Source organism: Pholcus phalangioides, unplaced genomic scaffold (assembly GCF_987345545.1).
Source record: "Pholcus phalangioides strain wild (caught in Gottingen) unplaced genomic scaffold, Ppha-v1.0 ptg000002l_1, whole genome shotgun sequence".
In the NCBI taxonomy this organism is placed as follows: domain Eukaryota; kingdom Metazoa; phylum Arthropoda; class Arachnida; order Araneae; family Pholcidae; genus Pholcus; species Pholcus phalangioides.
The window spans coordinates 4,618,426-4,644,411 of NW_028301595.1; the positions used below are offsets into that span (position 1 = coordinate 4,618,426).

The 25,986-nt window shown below is 35.6% G+C and overlaps 1 protein-coding gene across 1 annotated transcript; it reads right to left on the reverse strand.

Moving 5' to 3' along the window:
- Nucleotides 1-848: 848 nt before the first annotated feature.
- LOC149089109 (uncharacterized) lies at nucleotides 849-25,774 on the reverse strand. Its single transcript, XM_089237250.1, has 9 exons — nucleotides 25,633-25,774; nucleotides 25,443-25,483; nucleotides 19,426-19,553; nucleotides 13,322-13,388; nucleotides 6,973-7,120; nucleotides 6,086-6,796; nucleotides 4,989-5,136; nucleotides 2,835-2,971; nucleotides 849-2,108 (listed from the first exon to the last, which is right to left on the reverse strand). Exons 1-9 carry the CDS (start codon nucleotides 25,759-25,761, stop codon nucleotides 2,025-2,027), a joined length of 1,593 nt encoding a protein of 530 aa, XP_089093376.1. The 5' UTR covers nucleotides 25,762-25,774; the 3' UTR covers nucleotides 849-2,024.
- Nucleotides 25,775-25,986: the final 212 nt, after the last annotated feature.

Here is a 25,986-nt window from a genome sequence, read left to right on the forward strand (position 1 = left end):
TTGATAATAAGGCTCTGATATTTGCTTCCATCAACAAAGTGTCACAATGAATAATTCACAACAACAGACAATTTTCAGAGCAATTTTTCCCTCCACAAAATACAAAAAAAATTCTGTTCATACTAATACAGATAACTCTTAACTCCCAAGTGAAAAAATAATATGAGGTGTCTGTAAAAGTATGTACAAGAGATATCTGCTTAAAAAAAAAATCAGTTTAAATTAGGGATGGGACGAATAGTGATTTGGCCAAATAACAGAATATTCAGTTTGTTTAGTGGCAGAACACAGAATATTCAGTGGCCAAATATCAGCTTTTCTTACTACTCATTAGTTATAAATAAAATCAAATTTTAAGTGGAGCACTATTTCAAACTAGATGTATTATTAACCATATATTATCCTAGTGTCTTTTTTGTGATAAAAAAATATAAATAAAAATTAAGTACATTTATTTTACCCATTTTATCTTTTCCTGAAACACATTAATTAGAATATCAATATCCTTGCAAACCATGGACCAATTAAAATTATATATCACATTTGATTTTAGTGCAATGATAACTAAGTTATGCAGAAAGTATTCTGGCACCAATTAATTAAATATAGTTATCTTACTGCATTACATAAGCACACAATTTCACGCTAAATAATTTCATTGGAAGCACAGCACAGATTGAATTTTACTTAACTCGATTTACTTCAATTATCTGACTTCAATTTATATCCTATACTTTTTCTTCAACTACCAAATATTCACTACCATAATATGCTCAATTACTTTTGCTGTGGCCTCTCTTGGACTGACTCATCACTCTGAAATTCTTGATTCTGTGTCTTTATTTTTTCATTATTATTATTCTGGTCGCCCCCTTTATTCTTCTTCTCTATCCCGGTACTCCATCAGCAATGCTCTATAGCAGTGACTCCGTCATTTTTTGTTGCTGCTAACAATATGTTCAAATTGATATTATTAGTATTTTCCAGACATTTGATCTATGAAGAAGTAATTTAATTCTTACACTACGGCTTAACAAATCAAGAAAAATGCCAAGAATTATTTTTCATTCCTGGGGAAAAAGTTCAAAATAATTTTTTTCCTTATTTCTCCAGAATTTATTGACACCTTTGGTATGTTTGTAGATATACTGACATAAATTTGAAAAAAAAATAATTGTGTATTTCTCAGTTTCCAATATAGAAGATTTTAGGCACCAATACAATTTTTATAGTAATGATTTAAGGGATTTGTTAAAGCACAGATATTCGACCAAATACCTAACAAACATTCAGCCAAACCGAAATACTCTACAAAAGGGCTGAATAGGCCAGATACTGGTACAAGATTCGTCCCATCCATAGTTTAAATTATCATGAACGACGATATATTCAGATGCAAAAAAATTAGAATTTCACTTGATTGAAATCTTTACTCGATGTCAGGGCTTGACATATTGAGAAAAAATTTACAAATACTTTAAAGCCGAGCATTTTTTCCTTCTTCTGAGGAAAAACACATTCCAAAATAATATTCTTTTAGACTATTCCCAGATTCAATAATCTCTACATGCTGGCAAATTCTGAAAATTTTGTAGTAATGCCTTCAGAATCAAAAGCATAAAAAACACATGAAATTTTATCTTTTAATATCAATATTTTAATCACAATGGAAACCTGGTGCCTTGGATTTGTCAAGCCCTGCTACATTGCAACTGTCAAAATTCACTTTTTGAAAAACATTATCAGTAAAACAATTTAATGATAAGTTAAAACATATGCATGGAATTTGGCATGGGATATGCATGGAAATGCATTTTTGTGTCTACATTAAGTGCACACATTCTTTAGCAATTATATTTTGCACATTCTAACTGTGATGATAGAAATGCTAGGTATAAAAGAGAGAAAAAAATCAGAAGGGAAAAACAAGCATGGTGAAACCAATGGCCACCGAAATGCGATTGGTGCAATTGATAGCACAAAATAGATCGGTGCTATAAAAAAAAAATGTTTAGCTATGATGGTCAGCTCAATTTATACCCATTCAACTGGCTCTTCAGGCTTTTGAGATAACATTCGTGGAGATGATCAACAAAATCGTCATCATTCTTGGGAAAAAAAAGAAAAACACCAAAATTAACAGAAATCTTGATCAGAACAAATGTTACACAAAATAAAAATAATTATTGAATTAAATTTTTTTTCAGCCATAAATTTTTGCAAATCATCCTTCATACAGTGAAACTTTCATATAATCAATACCCTCAATAATGATACCTTTTCGACCAGAAAATTTATCATAGCAAGTATTTTTAAATTTGATTCTATTTTTCTATTACAATAAATCCTTTATAAGCATAATTTTGTTAGGCCTAATCCATTGAAAATTGTTACAGAGTGTAGTATAGAGGTGAATTTGCTTAATAGGAGATAAAGGCTGATAATGAACATTTTTATAGCTATATTTGGTTTGCTGTTGAACCGCATAGGAAATTACATTCTTTTTTATGAGTGCTTATAGGAAAACTGTAATATAACATGAGCGAAATTTTTCGGACCCATTCTGAGTGAAGTTCTTTTTTCCTAGAAAATGAGTTGTTGCTCATAGAAGAAAAAAACTTTGAAAAAAACCAATAAGAGGAGATGTACACGAGTCATGGTTAACACAAGCTAGACTTTTTTTTTTATATTCACCATTTATGAATTCCAGTTCAAATATATTTATTTACATTATTTATTACTTATTACAAGTCAAATTTAAGAAAACTAAAACTAAAAATATTAAACTCGTCCCTCATGTGAATTATTACTTCAGAACTTGTAATAATATGTACCTGTAACATATAAGTGAGAGCTTCTCGCAGCTGATATTTTGTTAATGGTGTTATTCCAATGCTGTTTGATGACTTCTTGCCACTATTCATCTTTGGCATTAAGTTTTTAGGAAGAAGGAGGTCCCTGTCATTTTCATCTAGGAAATATGAAAAACACTATTTAGAAAAATGGTGTATAAACAATAATTGTCCCTGTATCATCTTAAAAAATAAAATATCTTTCTAAACAAGTTTATAATTTATTTCACAAGTAGTAACAGTACTTATGATATTGTGAGTACAGTAGAATCTCAGTTAACTGAAGGGGATGGAATCACTTCAGTTAATAGAGACAATCCTGGAATTTGAAAAAAAAATAACACTGCCTATCACAAGTTAATTTATTTTTTCTGATGGTGGCGTTCTTTCATACATATATCCAGCTCTATAATCTATACATAACACTTCTTGAATTTGTAGGACCAACCTTGGCTTAAAGTGAACTCCTCATCAGAAATTTTATTGAAAGAATCATCACATTCTTCTGCAAATAGAATCAGATGGAAACTCCATGAAATGTTCTTTTCAAAGCCTTCCTTGAGTAAATGTCATGACAAAACTCTTAAATTTTAGCTAGGAGTTGCTTTCAGCTTCAGACCATTGTTTATTCAGCAAAACACCATATTCATGATGATTCTTTTGATAGATTAACCCTTTTTGGGTTTTTTAATCGTTAATTCTTTTGCCATTGATATCACAACTCATAACAATTGTTACTGCAACAGCAAAAGGGATATATGATCAGTCAACCTTCATCTGGCCACATACCATAGGTAATAAAGGTAAAATTAATTGTCTCTACTGTCCACAATATAAACTGAAGAGCCAAAAAAACTGGTATAGGCATGCGTATGCAAATAAAGAGATATGGAACCAATCAGAGTACGGTGCTGCGGTCGGCAATGCCTATATAACACAACAAATGTCTGGCATAGTTGTTAGATCGGTTACTGCTGCTACAATGGCAGGTTATCGAGATTTAAGTGAGTTTGAACGTGGTGTTATAGTCGGTGCACGAAAGATGGGGCATAGCACGAGAGATGATGAGCATCTCAGAGGTAGCGATGAAATTTGGATTTTCACGTACGACCATTTTACGAGTGTACTGTGAATATCGGGAATCTGGTAAAAAATTAAATCTATGACATCGCTGCGGCCGGAAAAAGATCATGCAAGAACGGGATCAACGACGACTGACGAGAATCATTAACCGTGACAAACGTGCAACCCTTCCGCAAATTGCTGCAGATTTCAATGCTGGGCCGTCAACAAGTGTCAGCGTGTGAACCATTCACCGAAACATCATCGATATGGGCTTTCGGAGCGGAAGGCCCACTCGTGTACCCTTGATGACTGCACAACACAAAGCTTTACGCCTCGCCTGGGCCCGACAACACCGACATTGGACTGTTGAGGACTGGAAACACGTTGCCTGGTCTGACGAGTCTCGGTTCCAATTGCTTCAAGCTGATGGACATGTACGGGTATGGAGACAACCTCACGAATCCATGGACCCTACATGTCAACAGGGGACTGTTCAAGCTGGTGGAGGCTCTGTGACGGTATGGGGCGTGTGCAGTTGGCGTGATATGGGACCCCTGATACGTCTAGATACGACTCTGACAGGCGACAGGTACGTAAGCGTCGTGTCTGATCACCTGCACCCATTCATGTCCATTGTGCATTCCGATGGACTTGGACAATTTCAGCAGGACAATGCGACACCCCACACGTCCAGAATTGCTACAAAGTGACTCCAGGAACTCTCTTCTGACTTCAGACACTTCCGCTGGCCACCTAAATCTCCAGACATGAACATTATTGAACATATCTGGGATGCCTTGCAACATGCTGTTCAGAAGAGATCTCCACCCCCCTCTTACTCCTATGGATTTATGGACAGCCCTGCAGGATTCATGGTGTCAATTACCTCCAGCACTACTTCAGACATTAGTCGAGTCCATGTCACGTCGTGGTGCGGCACTTCTGCAGGCTCGCGGGGGCCCTACACGATATTAGGCAGGTGTATCAGTTTTTTTGGCTTTTCAGTGTATATAGAACTATAAACTGAAAACAGTGCAGTGCAAATCAACTCATAAAAAAGAATGAACTCACCAAAATTTTGGGTGGAGTGTAACATGTATGTTTCATCTATCTCTGGTGGAGATTCTCCCGGATTAGGAGAGCTGTTTTTTGCAGTGACTTTGAAGTCCATAGGTGACAGGAGAGGAGGAGCTAGTGGGGGACTATTTGGCAGACCAGCCTTATAAGAGGAGAAAAAAAAGCTATGAAAGAGCACCAGCACCTAACACGAAAACACACAAGTATTACAGTCAAAAATACATCCCAGTTTTCTAGCTTTACAAAGCATGTGCTCTGATGCAACAGATTATTTATGGAATTGATCAAAATTCTTGATGTAATAAAAATTCATTGCATTAATCTTTGTGATGTGTTAAACAATAATCTCTTGGTTATTTCGTGGAGCCTACTCACAGCCAGGTTATTTCTAGGCCTATCCTAAATTATTTGCTTTAGAGTTTTTAATTTTTAAAACACTTTCTTTCAAATACAGTCAAATCCTGTTATAACGAACGCCAAGAGACAGGAGGAATCACTTCGTTAAAACAAAATTTCGTTATAAAGGAATTCCAGGTTACCTAGCATTGTTCCTTTGTAAACTTATTTGGGGGATTAGAAAAGTGTTAGTTAAAATGAGATTTTCGCTATAACGGTATTCGTTAAAATGGGATTCGACTGTAGTCAACCTACCAAGTTGTTGGGTTAACCGAGGTAAAACATTAATAAACTTTTGGCTATAAACTTTATAATTTACACAAAATTACATTTTGTGAACTGTAATTAAAAAATATATTTCAAATTTGATCTTAATGACAAAAAGAATTACACCCTGATATTCATGATGCCACCATTGATCTGTAGCAATTTTTAAACCACTTGTGTTCTCCCTCTGAAATTTTGTTACCTATCCTATATCATCAAGAATTAATAAAAACGTGTTTACATACTGTGTCAATGCATTATTCTGTTCTTGGTGATGGGATGCTCACAATTTTATGGATTTTTGCTTTAAGCCATAAATATGTTAAAAGTAATTGTCAATTAAAATATGACAGAGAAATATAATTTACTTATCAAAATTTGTGGAAAAAAAATTCATGTAGCATTACTTAAAAAAACCCTATACTTACTCCAGGTAAAGATGATGAAACAGAAAACGGAGTGCCAAATACATTTTCTTTGCTGTGCTTTCCAAAAAGTATGGCATGACTATCGGGTACGGATGAGGACAGCTCCAACATGGCAGGAGTGAGAATGGGTATATCCACAGCTTCAGTTCTAGGTGCATTTGGACTGCCTAAAATTAGCTCGGGATGGGATGGGAGTTCAGATTTCACCTGGGAAGCAATCTGTTTCACAGGAACACATTTTGGACTGATATTCAGCCTTTCCTTGAGATCTTTCTCGACTTGCTCAGCAGCAGCCTGATGATGACTGTTTGAGGAACTGTAGGTTGCAGATCTAGCGCGAATGATCTTTTTAGGATTTGATTTTGGCAGTTCTTTGTGCTCCATAATGGATGAGTTTGAGGATGAGTTCGACAGCAGTTTCTGTATAATATCATCTCCAGCATCTGCACGCTTTGCACTTTCAGAAAGTTTATTGATAGTCATTTGTTGGTTTTGCATCAGTTTTTCATTGGGTTTATTAAGGTCATTTCCCTGATATACATGTTTCCCATCACCAGCTTGAGCAAACAAAGAGTCGACAGATAATGCTACAGATGATGAGCCATTTGATAATGGAGCATGGTTAGCCCTTACAGGGGTCGGCTTCACAATAATCCCACGCTGTTGCTTGCTTCTATCATTAGAGGCAGATGATTCTTGAACCATGGATCGCTGCAACAATAATTGTGTCAAAATTTGATCATAAGGAAAAAAAAAGATTCATGCATATATTGTCACTGCCACAGCACCACCACAAAGCTTGTTCTATTGATTACACATGCATACATATAGTAAGAAGAAGAAGAAAAAATCCTAATTGTTACACACAATATTTTTTAGTATCATACCTTGTCATACTCTTCTTGAGCTCTCGTAAGCAGTGACATAATATCCATTTTTTCGAAATTGTTATTGTTCTCTTTCTTCTGCGTTTTATCACCAGTTTTTGGCTTGTCTACTGATTTCTGCTGTTTTTGAATATTAATCTCAGAAAGCCTGAAAATTTTTTTTAGATGTATTAATAATATTAATACAACTACAATCCAATAAAGTTCATACTGGCCAGTAAATCTGAAGATCAACTGATAATTTTTAAATTATAAAATATGTAAAGCAGAGTGTTTACCATATACTCAAAGGAAAATTCTTTGACTTTTTTACTTGTGTACATCATTGACAATTTAACACTTGTTATTCTGTAACATTGATGATTTAACACACATTATTCAGCGAATTGGCAAATTAACACTTGTTACTCGGCAGAATAGATTTTTTTTACTCACAAAATGAAACATTTCATAGAGATTTAGCACAAGGAAGATCGACAATATAGTTATTTTTGCTGTTCACTATTGTGATTTTTTTTATTGGAAACAACTCATATACATGCTTCTAAATCAGAAAACCAAAGAAAATTTATCTTTAGCCGACCACCATTACTACACCACACATGCACCTCGTAAACATTCCCTTGGGGCAGTAATTCCCAAACTTTTTGATGTCACGGATACCCCATAGTGAAGATCAATACTCTGCAGACCCCCTGTAGCATCAGAAGGTTAATTTCATCACCTCCCTTCCACAAAATGTAAAATGCATTGTTTTTTAATAATTTGCATATTATAAAATTGGACAAATCAAATTACAATTTCACAGTACAAAGTGTGTCATTCATTGCAATGATAGAAAATGATCCTGCGGACTGGTTGCAAAGTACTCACAGAACCCCAGAAGTCTGTGGACTAAAAGTTGGGAAACACTGCTCTGAGAAATTTCTAACAAATTGGTGCATGCTGGAAAGTGTTGTGTTGCATGTGTAGCCAACCACTGCCACACAAATGAATTTTGTTTTGACTTGTGTGACCTATCAATAATGGTAGACATCCTATAAAGCACAACTTGTATCAATGGTGGTGGTCATTTATATATCTAGCTTTACCCACTTTTTTAATTTTTAACCATACCAGGGGTCTGTCCAGCCAAAAGTTAGGCCCGTTTTCCGGACCCTTCACAAAATTCCATTTTCTTAAGTTTTAAGCTCCCTCTGAAAGGGGTATTAATGTAAAATAAATATAGGCTGAATTTTCTTGTGGCCCCCCCCCCCCCATTTAGCTCGGGGCAGTTCCTCGGCTGCCTAAGCCTAGTTAAGGGTCTGGGTCATTTACCAAGTATTTGTTACAATGATGAAAAATTGTATAGTCTAAATACAGGGTGGCCTTAAAACAACTTTGCAGATATGCAAGTCCCCTAGCAGCTGCAAAAATCTATGAATGCAAATGAAATTTGAGATAAAGGTGTTTCAAAGAAGAAGCTCGAGAATGAGCTTGTGAGGGGGGCCGAGCCTCTCCAATTAATTAACGAATAAACAATACAATCCACCTCCCCTCTCCTGCATACGCGCTTGAGTCCCATATACACTGCTCAAAACAATTAGGGGAGCAAGCAAAAAAGCGAAGAAAACCGTGCGAGACAGCCACGTATTGGCATACAATGGATAGTACACGCGTATCAATGCGCAATACTGAAAAAAGACGTAAAAAAAAATTTGGAATTAAGCTTTAATTCTTTGAAAATATGGAAAAAAACATGAAAAGATGATTTAGGGCAACAATTTGGTTACATGTAAACGATAAAAAAAGTACTGTTTAGACGTGATGCATGAGTTTTAATAGGGCGTGTGGTCTCCTCGAACAGCTAAGACTGCTGCACACCTGTTTGCCATGGATGCGATGAGGTTATCGATCAGACTTTGGGGAATACTGTTCCACTCCTCAAGAAGTGCAATCTGCAAGTCTTGGACAGTAACAGGCGGCCTTGGTCGAGCAGCAATGCGTCGTCCGAGCATGTCCCAAACATGCTCGATTGGATTCAGGTCAGGAGAGCACACTGGCCATTCCATACGCTGTATTGTTTCAGCTTCAAGCATGTTCTCCACCAGACGAGCTCTATGCGGTCGGGCATTATCCTGGAAAACAAAGGAATCTCCAATGGCTCCAGCGTAAGGGATGACATGAGGTCGCAGTATCTCGTCTGCATACCTTCGGGCCGTCAAAGTGCCATTCCGAATGATATGCAGGTCCGTACATCCGCCTATGCTGATTCCACCCCATACCATCCAACCAGCTCATCTGTATTGTAACCTTTCACGAACGAATGGGGGGTTATTTCGAGTGCCCCCTGTCCCTCCATACCAGAACACGTCGGGTGTCACACTCCAGACTGAATCGGGACTCGTCTGTAAACAGCACTTGGCTCCAATCATGTTGCTCCCAATCTCGATGTTCAGCAGCCCATCTTCTTCGGGCCGCACGGTGGCGTGGGGTCAACGGAATGCAGACCATTGGCCTACGTGCATAGAGCCCTCCCTCATGAAGCCGATTACGTACTGTTTGGCTGGACACCCTTCGTCCTGTTGCCAAGAGCAACCGTCTTTGCAGTTGCGTAGCATTCTTTGTTCTGTTTCGACGGGCTGTTAACCGTATATACCGGTCATCAGTTGCTGTAGTGGCGCGTGGCCGACCTTGCCCTGGTCGACGTCTAACATTTCCCGTTTCTTGGAATCGATTCCACAGCCTTGCAACAACACTTCTGGCGACTCCAACAGCGCCCGCGACACTACGTTGTGTTTGCCCGGATTCCAGTCTGCCTATAACACGCCATGCCATGGATTCCGGTAAATCGCGTTGTTGAGACATCCTCAAGTCACCTTGTCTCAAAAAACAATACTGCGCAATCGAATTTCACAGTTACGGCAGTAAAACAGACGTTTCTGCAACATCCCGATTTCTGCCCTTATCTCCTTTTTCTGGTTTTTGACGTCATGAACTTTGATTTGCATATGAAGTTTTCTTCTTCCGTTTCCTGCTAGGCTTTAAATTATGGATGATTCATTTTATGTTACTTATCGGCAGGATTGGTAAAAAACCCAGTTATTTTGAAAAAAACCAAAAAACCATATTTTTTTGGTTTAAACCAGGTTTTTTTGGTTTCAACCGGTTTTTTGTTTTAAATAGTATTAACATTAAAAACAATAAAATTTCTGAAAAATCGTTCAAACTCCCAATAATTAACTAAAATAAAATGTTTATTAATGTAATTAACACTATTCCCATGCTAATTAATCAATAAATATTTATTACATTTTAACAAAAACCAACTTTTGCAATTTAATTATTTTTTGCTTAACTCAATGGATTACTGTGTGTTTGAAAATTCTTTTAATGTTATTATCAATCATATAATATATAAAAGTTTTTCTCCAGTTACTTTCAGTATACTTAATTACGAAGCTATTTCGCAAGTAATAAAAATTAGGTGAATATAATGTATTTAATGAAGCATAAATAATGCAGATTAATTAGCAATGGTTTATGATATACGGGGTGATTATAACTAAGGTTCTGATTTCAAAACACTGTAAAAAAAGAACGATTGTCAGAATGACTTGAAAATTGACATGAATATTCCTGAAAAAATTCAATTTTATTTGATAAAGGGGAAAAAATACTTAAAAATGTAAAATTAATGACATCATCCAACATGCAGGAACTTTGCCCGCAAAATGCAAACGATAGACAGTCATGGCAGAATAATAACTATAATAAAAATTAGGTGAATATAATGTATTTATTGAAGCATAAATAATGCAGATTAATTAGCGATGATTTACTATATACAGGGTGATTATAACTAAGGTTTGGATTTTAAAACACTGTAAAAAAAGAACGATTGTCAGAATGACTTGAAAATTAACATGAATGTTCCTGAAAAAATGGAATTTTATTTGGTAAAGGGGAAAAAGATAATATAAATTTAAAATTAATGACATCATCCACCACTTGGGAAATTTGCTTGCAGAATGGAAACGATAGCCAGTCATGGCAAAATGATAACTTAATTATAGCATTTCACGATTTCATAATTCATGGAAACATCACAAAAAACGAAGTAATTGAACAAATAACTACAACTTACTTAAGAAATGTTAAATATGTTGTCCACCGCGTGTTCTGGCTATGAGGTTGAAAGCACAAAAATTCTTGTTCAACAACGAAATCGGAGTATGCCATGGCCATAATGTGGATGTTCTTGCAATTCAGCTTTATTAAACCACTTAATCTGACCACTGTTTATGAGGTACATTTTGAGGTACCCCCACAGCCAGAAGTTGCAAGGGTTAAGGTGCATCCTGTCAAAATGGGTCTTCAGCAGCTGCTTTGCTGGTATTGCAATGTGCATCTTGATAGAAGTTCTATCCACACACTGATGCTGTCGTAGTGTCAAAATGATGTGGTTGCACAAAATAGATTATACTGCTCGCCAAGTACAGCATCATCTACTTGCATATTTTGCACTTTTTTCTTTTGCGAAAGAAACTTCCATTGCTTCAGGAGTATCCATGCAAATTTTCAAGTCATTCTGATCAGTACTTATCGTATAGTTTTGGAATCAAAACTTAAATTATAATCACATAAATGATGTGTGATGCAATCCTTATTCATGAATTTGCTAAAGACAGAGCATCAGAATGTAGCCAAAGGTTAGAAAATGTTGTAAGAATGAGAAATTATGTCTTTTATATATAACTTTAAATGACTAAGATACTTCATATGAAAAAAATATATATATTCTGGCCACTTTTATGAGACTTTTTGAAAAAAACCACTCATTGTTTTATGAGACTTTTTGAAAAAAACCACTCATGTCATTTAAAGATATACCATCAGAATGTACTCCAAGGATATAAAATGTGGTAAAAATGAAACATTTTGGCTAATAATGAACCAATATGATATTTTTCAAGGAAAAAAATTATATTTAGGCAACTTTTATTTGATTTTTTGAAAAAAACCGAAACCATGTGCTCCCCTAATTGTTTTGAGCAGTGTACATGGAATGAACAGAAACTTTCAGCCCCCCCCCCAATGTTTTCTTCATATTGGCACCTTTGCTGGCATTTATCCTGCTACAGCAACCCTTTTCATGCATTTATGGTTTTTGCACAGCCCTAATCGCTTCCTTCAAAATGTGAAAGAGTGGGCATTGCCTTTCAAATTTATTGAAATATTTTTGCTGTGACTATATCAGTGAGATAGGGTTTTGTTTTTCTTCTCATTTGAGCACCTACTCCGAAATACCTATATCTGAAATTTCATTCGCATTTGTTGATTTTCATTTGCATAGAATGTATAGTCATTTCCACTTGCATTAGCAGCAGCTAGAGACTGAACAAATCATACACGCTTTTCCTCAAGCAGAACTAGTCTCAGCAATACTATATACCAGGGGTCTACAACCTTTTTTGGCTGCGGGTCAAAATCAACCAAAATGTGTGTATTAAGAAGACATTTCGGGTATATAAAATATATATACCCGAATATAATTATACTTTATTTTCGGAACTCAAGTGGTTCACGTGAAATTATGAAATCGGTCACTCAGTGACCCGCAGATCATAGGTTGCAGAGGCTTGCACCCTATACTATGCAGCAACAAAATAAAGTGAACTGAGTACCTAAAAACATTTTTATTTAACGATCATCTAATGCTTCCTATGTTTCAATGCACTTATTTCTTCTTTCATCATGATGACTGGACAAAGAATTTTGAAATTCATCTGTTTTGAATTATGGGAGTGGGGGGGGGGGGGGGGAGAAGAAACCCCAATTGCATTAGTCCAGGGGTCTGTACACAATTTTTTTCTCCATAGGGTCCTATTGTTGTGAAAAAAGTTCATTTATTTTAGGGAAAGAAAAACAATCTGGTTAATATTTCAGACAAGAAATGCAATGTCAAATTTATGGTTTTATTGATTTGTATTTTGTGAAGGGTCCATTTTTTAGACCCAGAGTCTTGAGAAGGATCTAAAAACTGACCCAAATTTCAGCTGGACAGATCCTTATAGCCACCACAAAATCCTGACCACATTATGATTGCGAGAGAAAAAGCTAACGGGAACAGCTGGAAAGGAGTCCTGGGAGTCAATTTGACTCCTTCCCTAATCAACCAAAAATCTTAGAAAAATGTTGATGTAAATCTGACCAAAAACTGCAGGTGCTGAACCATTGCATGAACTTGCAAAACCAAGAAAATTGAAAATTATCTACAATTACACTTTCTTGAAATATCATAATTTACTCTTTTCAAAAAAAAAAAAAAAAAAAAAAAAAAAATTGCAACAAATTACTGAGGACTCACCCTTTGAGAAGTCTGCCAATTTTCTTACAATGATCTTGCTCGTAAAACCATATACCAAATATATTTCCTGTAACAAATAATTACCACTACTTAGATATTTAAGCATATTTACACAACAGAATTGGCAGCAAAAAAAAAAAAAAATATATATATATATATATATAAACTGAAGAGCCAAAAAAACTGGTATAGGCATGCGTATGCAAATAAAGAGATATGGAACCAATCAGAGTACGGTGCTGCGGTCGGCAATGCCTATATATATATATAAATAGTTTATTATTAAGAGAAGAAAAAAATAAAACAATATATATAAATATATAAATACAGTATTCTACTCAAGGGATCGCTTGATCCGTCCAGAGTATACAAACATAAATTTTTCTGTGGTGGCAAACACTTTCATATAGGCTACTAACAAGTACTAAGCAAAATACAAGTATAGAAATAGACAAATATTTCAAAGGCCTAGGTGACACAACACTGTATACTGGGGGCCGAGAAGTACCTTCCTATTGTAGTAAAATATTAATATAATTGATAATTAATTGTTTGAAAGCTCTTAATTTATTTTCATATTTTATTTCATTTGGCAGGTTATTAAAATATAATGGAGCCAAATATATAAATTGCTTTTGGGTTAATGTTTTTTTAGGTTGTATAATATTATATTGAAAACCTCGACGGAGACGTGTGTTTGTTGGGCATTGCTTGATTTCAAACCAAGTAGGATTTTTATAAATAAACATTAGACTTCGGTATATATACAATTTTTCAATATTAAATCTATAGTCTGATTTATAATTATAGGCAGATGGTGTAGGGTTACGAGAGGAAATAATATTTATAGTTTTTTTCAGAGCACTTATTAAAACATTTAAATTGGACTCATAATCACCTCCCCAAACACATATAGCATACTGGATAAGTGAGTAGAACCAAGCAAAATAAAGTGTATGAATAAATTGAGGAGATATAATATTTTTTAAGCAATATAAACGAACATTCATGTATTTTATTTTGTTACTAAGTGCAGTTGCATGAGAGTTCCATTTCAAATTTTTGTTTATAGTGACTCCTAAATATTTATACTCTTCAGTTTCCGAGACAATCGGACAAAAACATTGGTCATCAGAACATCCCAACTCATGGCATCGAATTATAAGTGTTTCAATATTTCTATTGTATAATTGAAAATTTATGTATTTAGTTTTGTTGAGATTCAAGGTTAACTTATTATGCCTCAACCAAGTGTTAATTTTTGTTAAATCTTCTTCAGTATCAGATTTCAGCATGGTATACGTTTGTTCTGACAAAACAATAGCTGTGTCATCGGCATAGCTAATCAAATCACCATGTAGATCCAGGTTATTGATATCATTAACAAAGATTAGAAATAAAATCGGTCCAAGAACAGAACCCTGTGGGACGCCAGTTTTAATAATCCTGTATGTACCTATTGTATCATTTATTTTAACTGCTTGCATTCTATTTGACAGATAAGTTTTAAACCAGTGATAAGTGTTGCCTCTCAGACCTGAACAATATAACTTATGCATAAGAATTGGATGATCGACACTATCAAAGGCTTTTTTTAAATCTAAAAACATAGCAAGGGTTCTTTTGCTCTCGTTAATACTTTCATATACTTTTGCTGAAAATTTCAAAATTGCCATCTCAGTATTCTTATTTCCAAGAAAACCGAACTGATTGCTCGAAAAAAAATTAAATTGATTTAGAAAATTTATAATTTTGTGTTTCATTATCTTTTCCAAAATTTTCGAAAAGACGGGCAAAATAGAGATCGGACGATAGTTTTTGAAATCATTGACATTACCTGATTTATGAATGGGTATAACAAGAGCACATTTTAATTTATCAATAAAAACTCCATTGAGAATTGAAGAGTTTATAATGTGGGTTATAAACTTCAAATGGTATTTACTGACAATTTTTAGCATTTTTGGAGTGATTCCATCATAACCAACCGCTTTATTATTCTCAAGTATGTTTATTAAATTCTTTACATTCCTTTCCTCTATCTCAGTAACAACTATAGAATTATACTGGTTTGGTACTAGAAGCTCTATTTCATCTATTAACTCAGAATCTTCAGTTATTGCAGAATTGATAAAAAATTCATTCATTTCATTCACTGTTTCAGGATTAGTATTTACTGGAAGTACTATTTTATTTATTTTTCGATTTATGATATCATTAGTAACTTTCCATTGTTTCTTGACGTCGTTACCACATTTTATAAATTTATTATAGTAAAAAGCATCCTTTGCAGCTTTTAGCTTCTTTTTTAACTGTTTGTTATAGTTTTTGTAATTATTTTCCTTATCACGATCTGAAGGATTTCGTTTAAAAACTTTATAAAGTCTTTCTTTAGTATCGACCATACATTTCAATTCATATGTAATCCATTCACTTTTCAAATTATTTCCTGTTTTGCATTTAGACTGTTTTGTCCAGAAATTACGATGCCTAAACACAATATCAAGAAATTTGTCATATAATACATTTGCATCAGTCACATTGAAAATGTTTTCATCAAATTCATAATTTTTTACACATATTTCAAACTTATCATAATCCACATTTTGACAAAACCGATTTTTATTATTTTGATTATTATTTAAAAGTTTTGTATCAGTTCCAAGATTACATTTAATAACCAGTGGTAAATGATCCGTTATCTCTAATTTTGATACTGCTGTTTCAAATCGATAATTTAACCTCGCGTTTCGAATGAAAACGTGATCTAAACACGCTGACTTTCTTGTTGGTGTATTTATGTATGATAAAAAACCAAATTCAGACATGAGACTCATGTATTCATCACTGTCCGTGTCAGACTTCAATATATCCATATTAATATCTCCAGTATAGATAATATTTTTATACCCTAAATTGCTAATAATTGATCTGAACTCAATAATATAATCCATTCGAGAAAAATCATGGGATCTGTAAATTAAAATTATGCATAGATCTAACATTTCACTGTACAAATATAAGCCTTCAGCTGTATTCATATTCAAGGCAGTACTTAAAAATGAATATTTTTTATTTACATATGCAATAACGCCGCCTGATCTATTTCTATTTCGACATTCACAAAAACTATTATAGCCATAAATATTGTACAGATCAGTTTCATGATCTTTGATCCAAATTTCAGACAGTAATACAACATCAAATGGAACCACTAATTTTTCTAAATGCAATAATAAATTATTAAAATTTTCACGAGCGCTTCTAATATTTACATGCAATATATTGAAAGTTTCAGGACTATTTGAAAAACTCACCAAATCATCGAATGTTTCAAGGCAAGATGAGTTGATACTTACATTATTGATTCCTGGGAATTCTGCTGTTGATTAATTTTATCCAAGTCATTTATGTTACGAATATAATGAAGTTTTTCACCCTGCCTTTTTCTCAGTAAGACCTTGCCGTCCCTCACCCACGCAAAGTCAAAGTCGTTATCCTTCTTGAACTTCCGGACGTGATAAAAAAGGTCTTTGAGAGTCTTAGTAAGATGTTCATTTATGAATAGCCTTGAATCACCATAACGTTCATCAATTTCACTTGCATTTAGTCCCTTCTTGCTTCGGCTAGCTTCGATCCATTCATCTCGCACCGCGGAGTCTCTAAATCGGACAATAATTGGTCTGATCCTATTTTTGTTTACCGAATTTACCCTATGTAGCTTCATTATATCATTCGGTTTATACACATTCAAAGTTTTACCAATTTCAGTCACTATTTCCATCACATCCTCCCCCTTTTCCTCCGGCATTCCTTGTATCTCTATATTGGTTGATTTCGATCGTAACTCTATTTTATCCAGTTCATCGTATATGTTCTTGATTTTTTCCTTCAAAACATTATTTTCACTTCGCAACCCCTCATTCGATCTCTTCATTATCTGTAATTCTTTCTTTACCTCCGATAGTTCAGCTTTCATGTCCCTGAGTGTTTCATCATTGAACTCGATTGATTTTCTCAATTCGATCATTTCGGATTTCAACACACTGCATTCTTCAGAGAATTTTTTTTCCATCTGTTTAGTCATAATTCGACATTCTTCACGAATGATATCATGTATTTTTTCAAGCTCCAATTTTTCCCGTTTTTCAATCTTTGCTGATATTATGCAGTCAGTACATCGCCATTTTTGTTTCATTTCAGTAGACATTTTTTTGAAATTTGTGTCTGTGGTTCCAACACATATCGGATGAATAAGTGATTCACAACCAGAACATGAAAATACCTCCTTCCCTTTCAGTACTTCGCCTTCACAAATTGAACATGTATCCACCATTGTTATGATTGATCAAAGCAGATATATCAACATAAATACCAAGAACGCGGTGGACGTCATTCGCAAAGAGATCATATATGTCTATAGATTAATTTTACTTCATCGACATACTTCGAAATAAATACCTTTCTATCAGACGCAAACAAATTAAATATTTTTAAAAAATGATTAATAAATAAATGGGAAATTTAATAAATTTCCGGAGCATTAGCAACATGCGTGCGTCCTCCCTGCTGTCGTGTTGCCACCATATATAACACAACAAATGTCTGGCATAGTTGTTAGATCGGTTACTGCTGCTACAATGGCAGGTTATCGAGATTTAAGTGAGTTTGAACGTGGTGTTATAGTCGGCGCACAAGAGATGGGGCATAGCACGAGAGATGATGAGCATCTCCGAGGTAGCGATGAAATTTGGATTTTCACGTACAACCATTTCGCGAGTGTACTGTGAATATCGGGAATCTGGTAAAAAATTAAATCTACGACATCGCTACGGCCGGAAAAAGATCATGCAAGAACGGGACCAATGACGACTGACGAGAATCATTAAACGTGACAGACGAGCAACCCTTCCGCAAATTGCTGCAGATTTCAATGCTGGGCCGTCAACAAGTGTCAGCGTGTGAACCATTCACCGAAACATCATCGATATGGGCTTTCGGAGCGGAAGGCCCACTCGTGTACTATTGATGACTGCACAACACAAAGCTTTACGCCTCGCCTGGGCCCGACAACACTGACATTGGACTGTTGAGGACTGAAAACACGTTGCCTGGTCTGACGAGTCTCGGTTCCAATTGCTTCGAGCTGATGGACGTGTACGGGTATGGAGACAACCTCATGAATCCATGGACCCTACATGTCAACAGGGGACTGCTCAAGCTGGTGGAGGCTCTGTGACGATATGGGGCGTGCAGTTGGCGTGATATGGGACCCCTGATACGTCTAGATACGACTCTGACAGGCAACAGGTACGTAAGCGTCGTGTCTGATCACCTGCACCCATTCATGTCCATTGTGCATTCCGATGGACTTGGACAATTTCAGCAGGACAATGCGCCACCACACACGTCCAGAATTGCTACAAAGTGGCTCCAGGAACACTCTTCTGACTTTAGGCACTTCCGCTGGCCACCTAAATCCCCAGACATGAACATTATTGAACATATCTGGGATGCCTTGCAACATGCTGTTCAGAAGAGATCTCCACCCCCCTCTTACTCCTACGGATTTATGGACAGCCCTGCAGGATTCATGGTGTCAATTGCCTCCAGCACTACTTCAGACATTAGTAGAGTCCATGTCACGTCGTGTTGCGGCACTTCTGCGTGCTCACGGGGGCCCTACACGATATTAGGCAGGTGTACCAGTTTTTTTGGCTCTTCAGTGTATGTGTGTATATATATATATATATATATATATATATTTTTTTTTTTTTTTTTTCAAGTAAATTCCTAGCACACTGGCAACAATAACATCTCAATATATGAAATCAATATAAACATAATCAGGGGTCTGTCCAGACTTTTTTGTAGAGTCCTGTTTTTGTGAAAATGATCATTAATTTTATGAAAATAAGTAATGTTGTGGGAAGCAAAATAATTTAGTTAATCTATCACAAAAGAAATGCCAAATTTACGGTTTAATTTTTATTTTGTGAAGGGTCTGGAAAACTGACCTTAATTTTGGCTGGACAGACCTGTGATAATATAAATATTAAGTAGGTAACAAAAAAAAATCATCTGAGTATAACAGAAGGCTTTACCTTTGCCGTTTCTGTACAAGAGAAAAGGTATCTGAACTTGGAATTCCAATTTATTTGTGATTTGTTCAACAAAATTTTTTGTGCTCACTCTGTTTATAATGACAAACCCATGCTGAGGCTTTTTTGATCTAAAATAATGAAATAAATCAACAAATGAACGATTTGTTGATAAAAATTTACAAAACAATCTTAAAAAAACAATTTGTGTTAAAAAACAACTCATTTATTAAATAAATACATGGAGTCTATTCAGAAAACAAGTTTTACACAGCGGAAAAGTATGATTTGAGGTATTTTTGTTTAAAAAAAAGTTTGGAACCATATTCTCAAACAGGCGATGCATAAATGACACTGAAGAGGGTGAAATTATGCTGTAAATTTTATGATAATTACGGATGCCTTTTCCCTTACCTCTGATTATTGTCAGAGGTATGGGAATATCTGGATTACTACTACTACTAAGCATCATTAAGCCATATATGCACCTTGTCCATATTCCTATGTGGAACTTCTAACGAATTGGTACATATTTATAGGATTGTTAATAAATGGAAAATAGCTTACCCCCGGGGTAGTAAATTCTAACACAATTGACACGTTTAAAAATAAATATGATAAACATGTTGGGGTAAATCGAGAAGCTATCCATACTTAGTATAAGACAACCATAAATACATTTTATGAACATTATATATTATTTTATGTATACAGTTTTTATAATTGTATTTTCCATTTGCATTGCTGTATTTTAGAAATATGACATTCATATTTGTTATGGACATCTTTTTCTCAGCCACCTTGTTGGGCATTTTGCCTGTTACGGCCTCGTATTTGTATGTTGGAATATGTGTGTACGTTGTGAATCGAACGTGAAGTTTGTTTCCATGCTTGTTATGTGTAGTACTGGAAGTCAATTGAATGTAATCAATAGGCTTATTGGTTGTTTTTTTTCCAAGTTTTACAAAAGATCTTTTACCAAACCTTTATAGCGTAATCCTGACCTTATACCCTTTATGATTTTAATCTAACAAACATGTCTTTATTGAATCCACAGATAATTTTTGACTAAACCCAGAGAGACTTTTCTGTCATGACAGTTGTACTATTTAAAAACAATTTTATATTCCTGACAATATTTATTTACAGTGGCGACTCTGCTTATAACGTTTCCATTTAGGATGTTTTCCCGCTTAATACGTCTTATTTTTGTGGTCCCAACTGTTACCAATACTCATACAGATTTCCAGTTTAAATTGTGTTTTCCCATTTAACATGTTCTTTCACAGTATATATCAGGAAGGACCATTGCATCAATTTAAAGTTTTATTATTTTTATCGTTCATTTTTTTATCGTCATATTTTTGTTTTTAACAGCAATAGTATTGTCTCTCTCTCTCTTTTTTTTTTTTGCTGATTTTTTTCTTTGACAAGCAAGACTTTCGCAAGCATGTCTTTGTTCCACTCTTGTCGACTTCTCATGCTTTTGGAAATTTTTTTTTGCAAAGAGAAAGAACGGCACTTACATCAACAAAAAGGGATTATACTATAGCTGCTTCATTCAATTAATTCTTAGACTCCAGATACAGTGGAACCTTGTTTATCCAAACATCAATTTTCTGAACAACTCGGTCAACCGAACATCTTTTCATTCTCTCATTTTCAGTTTTCTACAGTCAATGATGCTCACCAGTTGGTATTTTCGTGGAATTTGAATCCTCTTATCTCCAACCGGATGGCTTCCTTTCTTCTATTGTGCCATAAAGCAGAATGTTTAGCACTGTTCTGCGACGAGCCCTCGGCTGACTGGAAATGTTCTGCGGTAAAAATCCCATACATGTAATAGTATTTTTTGCACTTTCTCTTAAAATTCTTCCAAATTGTTCTGCAGTAGCGGTAATTGTTCTGCATCATACGTCACCGATTTTGGCACATTCTGCTTTGGGGCTATTGTGCAATAATCCACTTCCAAACAATTGTACATATGAGCTATAGATGTAAGCAGGAGCAGATCCGGGTAAAGTTTATGTAGTTATAAATGATTGGCAAGCAAAAAAACGTGTGAATAAGAGCAGATTTAGCTAGCTTTCTTTTTTCGTCTGATGAATTCATCTTAACCCTATGGATGTGCCTTAATGAGAGGGAGGAGTGTGTCTTCTTGACAACAAAAAGTTCTTATCACGGTTTTTGCCGAAGGAAGGAGTATTATTTGTTGCCAAATTTCAATATATATCTTTGCGTTATCGAATTAGTTTTGAGAAATCGATTCACCTAACTTTTCACTTTTCTGAACCCCCTTCGGTCCCAATGTGTTTGGATAATCAAGGTTCTACTGTACTTGAGAATTTTCTGGAATTCAAAACTCAAATTTCATGGCATGCTAGTTGTCCCCTCCCCCCATTAGATGGTATGCTGTTTTTCAGCATAATGTCTAATAGCGGGCAAATGTAGTAGTCGTAGAACAGCAGTACACCAAACATACCATATACTGGGAATTTACTTTTTCTTCAGCATAGGTTCAGAATCAGGTTCTGGATAAATCAGGCTAGATAAATTTCACGTGCCAGGTCACCATAACGACTAAAAAATTGGTATTGGCGCCTGTTTCAAAATTTATAACAGCATATATGCGAACATGTAAGAAGGGGGGTGGGTGTGTGGCATGAACTTTAGATACCCCACAGAAAGTCACCAAATGTGACACCTTAGAAACTTTTTGTCATTTTCTCTGTGCTTGTCTGCTCCAACCTGATTATACTATCTTCTTTGACTGCTAGGGCTTTAAACCTACTTAGTGAAATATTAAAAAAGGGTGAAACAATGTCAAAAAAAATTACATTTTTTTTTTTTAGATTTAATCAAACGTGGTTTAGGTGCATCAATTTAACAATAGTAATGGTTATCTGGACCATCCTATCATTTATTAATTCACACATATTCCAATAAATTAATGCTGCGGTAAACCGTTGCATTTTTTATTGATTTTTTTTATTATTCTGTGGTAAAGGATCATGACAAAGTAAAAGCAAAATCACATTCATGGTTATAGCTGTAGCAATTTCACTACCTATCCCTCTTATGTTTCATTCTCACGCAGGTATGTTAGGGATTGGATGAAATGCTTTCTGCTCGATGGCATTGAACTTTGTGTCATTCTGCTTTCATTGCGCTGTGGTGCTGCGTATTCAGCACTTATTTGGGTTTCAGCACCAATTTTTTTCGATTGTTTTGAGGTGTTTTACTGCTTCTGTTAGGCTAAGGCCTAGCAACTTCAAATCCTGTGGAATTTATTTTTCCGGGGAATTTTAATTTTGCACTTTCATGATTAAAAAAATAAATTCAGTGCTATCAGTGTACCATCCATTCAATTCATGCACGTGGGTTATTTCAATTTCTTAAATACAAATACAAATACAAATACAACACCACAACAGGCAAAATGCCCAACGAGGTGGCTGATAAAAAGATGCCCATAAAAATATGGTTGTCATATGTTTCAAAAATACAGCAACCCAATTAAAAATGCAATTAACACAAATTACAAACAATATATACACATGATAAAATATTATACAATGCCCATAAAGAATACTTATGGTTGTCTTATTCTAAGAATGGATAGCTTCCCGATTTACCCCAACATGTTTATCGTATTTCTTTTTAAACGTGTCAATTGTGTTACAATTTACTACCTCCGGGGGTAAGCTATTCCATTTATTAACAACCCTATTGGAGAAAAATTCCCTGCGACACCATAACCTTGCATTGTCCCTCACCAATCGATACTGGTGTCCCCTTGTAAAAGCAGTCGATTGGCGGTGTACTAAAAGTTCATGGTCCATCCTATCCATCCCATTGAAAATTTTGAACACTTCGATCATATCTCCTCGACACCTGCGTTCATCCAATGTAAACATATTCAAAAAATGAAGTCTTTCTTCATAACTCAAGCCCTGTGTGCCAATAAGGACACGCGTAGCTCTTCTCTGCACCCCTTCAACCAAGTCTATGTCCCTCTGTAGGTATGGTCTCCAAAACCTTACAGCATACTCCAGTCCAGGACGAACTAAGCCTCGAAAAAGCGGAAGAATGACTTTAGGAGAACGCGAAGAGACCTTTTTGAAAATGAGACCAAGCATTCTATTCGATTTTTTGACAACCGCTGAACAATGTTCAGAAAACTTAAGTCGCTCGTCAATGAGAATTCCCAAATCGGTGACTCTAGTGCATCTGGGATAGTGACACCATTCAACTCGTAAGAGAACCGTGGGTTGTTCGAACCAAAATGAGCGACCATGCACTTATCTACGCTAAACGTCATGCTCCATTCATTTGCCCATGCTGCAATCTTGTTTAAGTTGGTCTGGAGCAACTCCCTATCGCTTTCATTCCCGATTACCCCCATTAGCTTCACATCATCTGCGAATTTGCTAGTAATTCCATCGATACCCTGATCGAGTTTATCGATAAAAAGTGAAAAAAGTATGGGGCCAAGGACACTTCCCTGAGGAACTCCACTTGTGACGTCTGTCCAACCAGAGAATTCCCCGTTCACCATAACTCGTTGCGACCTATCTCTTAACCACGATTCTATCCAATTCAGCAAGTTGCCCCCTATTCCAATCTCGTGTAAACGCTTCAAGAGTTTGCCATGTTGGACCCGATCGAATGCCTTCTGGAAATCAAGGTAAACCACGTCGACATTTTTGCTCTTACCCAAAGCCTTAGTCACGTAATCATAGAAGCAAAGGAGGTTAGTTACACATGACTTCCCCTTCCTGAACCCATGCTGATTATCCGACAATACATTATTCTCGTCTATCCACTTCACAAACTGCCTTTTGATGATAATTTCCAAAATTTTCGCGAGGGAGCTCGTCAAACTCACTGGACGATAATTAGACACCACTTCTCTACTACCCTTCTTAAATATAGGAACAACGTTAGCCAGTTTCCAATCTCTCGGGACGATACCCTCAGCAACACTACTCCTGTATATCTGTGCGACTGGCCCCAACAATTCATTAGCACCTTCCCTGAGAACCCTGGGATAGATATCATCTGGTCCTGGTGCTTTGCTTGCACATACATTTCTTAGAAGATTTAGGACCTCCACGTCTTCCACTTGAATATCGTTGAGCGTTTTATTACCCCATGCAACACCCGTATATCGAATATCATTATCTCCATTAAAAACCGACGCGAAAAAGTCATTGAAAGCACTACACATGCCTACATTGCTCTCTACTTTTGAGCCTCCTATCGAGAGGGGGCCAACTGGATAAGTGGATTATTACACATGTATGCCCTAAGGATTATTTAATTTCCAATGTATATTACTAGGCTGCTGTGCCGTGGAAGAAGGAAGGAAGAAAAACAAGTATGCGTTAAAAAAAAACTTTATTTCCCTATGTTATGTGTTGGGTTGTACTAAAATTGCAACCCACGGTCTTGCCGTCCATAAAGATAATTACACTCCGTTTTCACAGAAATAGAGTCACTATGCTCTGAAAAAGTCAAAAGAAGCATTATTTTGGGCCTTTTTCTAACAGTACATTTTTTTGGCACCTAGTTTTTTTGGTAATTTGTCCAGGCCTGGTAAGCATGTACATTGCGCTATGTAGAGCTACCCTTGCACCCCCCATAACATCCCTCCATAAAAGGGCCCAATCATACCATGAACACAGCATCAACGTGACTGATTTGAAATGTTTCAGACCCTGAAGTAGCTTGAGCATACCTCTACCTTTGACTCAACAACAAGTTTTCATATTTCACTTCATTACAATCACCATAGAATTATACTGGACAACTATAATTATGAAGTTATTATCAATGAGCACAACAAGAAAAACCTCTTAGCTTTCTTTCAGGACATTACTGTAACATGATCACCCACTAGGACTTTGAAATTGTGAACGTTTCGTTCAGTAGTTAATACACAACATTAATTCGTTTATAACGACTTATAATGACCATAGGAAGGATAAGACCATGAGCAACAAAATAAAAAACTTTACCTCATATAAACAAAAAGAGCACCTTCGATTTCAGTCTTCTCCTAGAAATCGAAAGAAATTCATATTGAAAATAAAAACTTAACGGGCATTACTGTTATAAGAGATATTGGGGGTTTTTTTTTAAGCCAGTGCAATACAATGTACGATATAAATAATATAATTATACGATCTAATAATTACGGTGCCTCACCCATTCATGATTTTCATTGGAGAAACCATACAAAGCAACTTGACTAGCACTATCAACTATAGCTGTAATGCTGTTGTCTAGACGTTGTAAAACACTGAGGTTCAATTTGTTATCGATGACATTCGCCATGATGATGATGACGTAGCCGATTGAGATAATCTCATGTGATGGGTTTAGTTTTGTTTTTCCGTACTTCTTTTCCACCCGTAATATTTTCTGTCTGCTGATTTCTACAGACGCCTTTCCTGAGCTGACCATATTTCTTCGAGATAAATACGGGCTATTGGGATTCCAAACACGGGAAAATACGGGACATCGCCAATTATTGCCAAAACCAAACAAAGTTGCCAAATA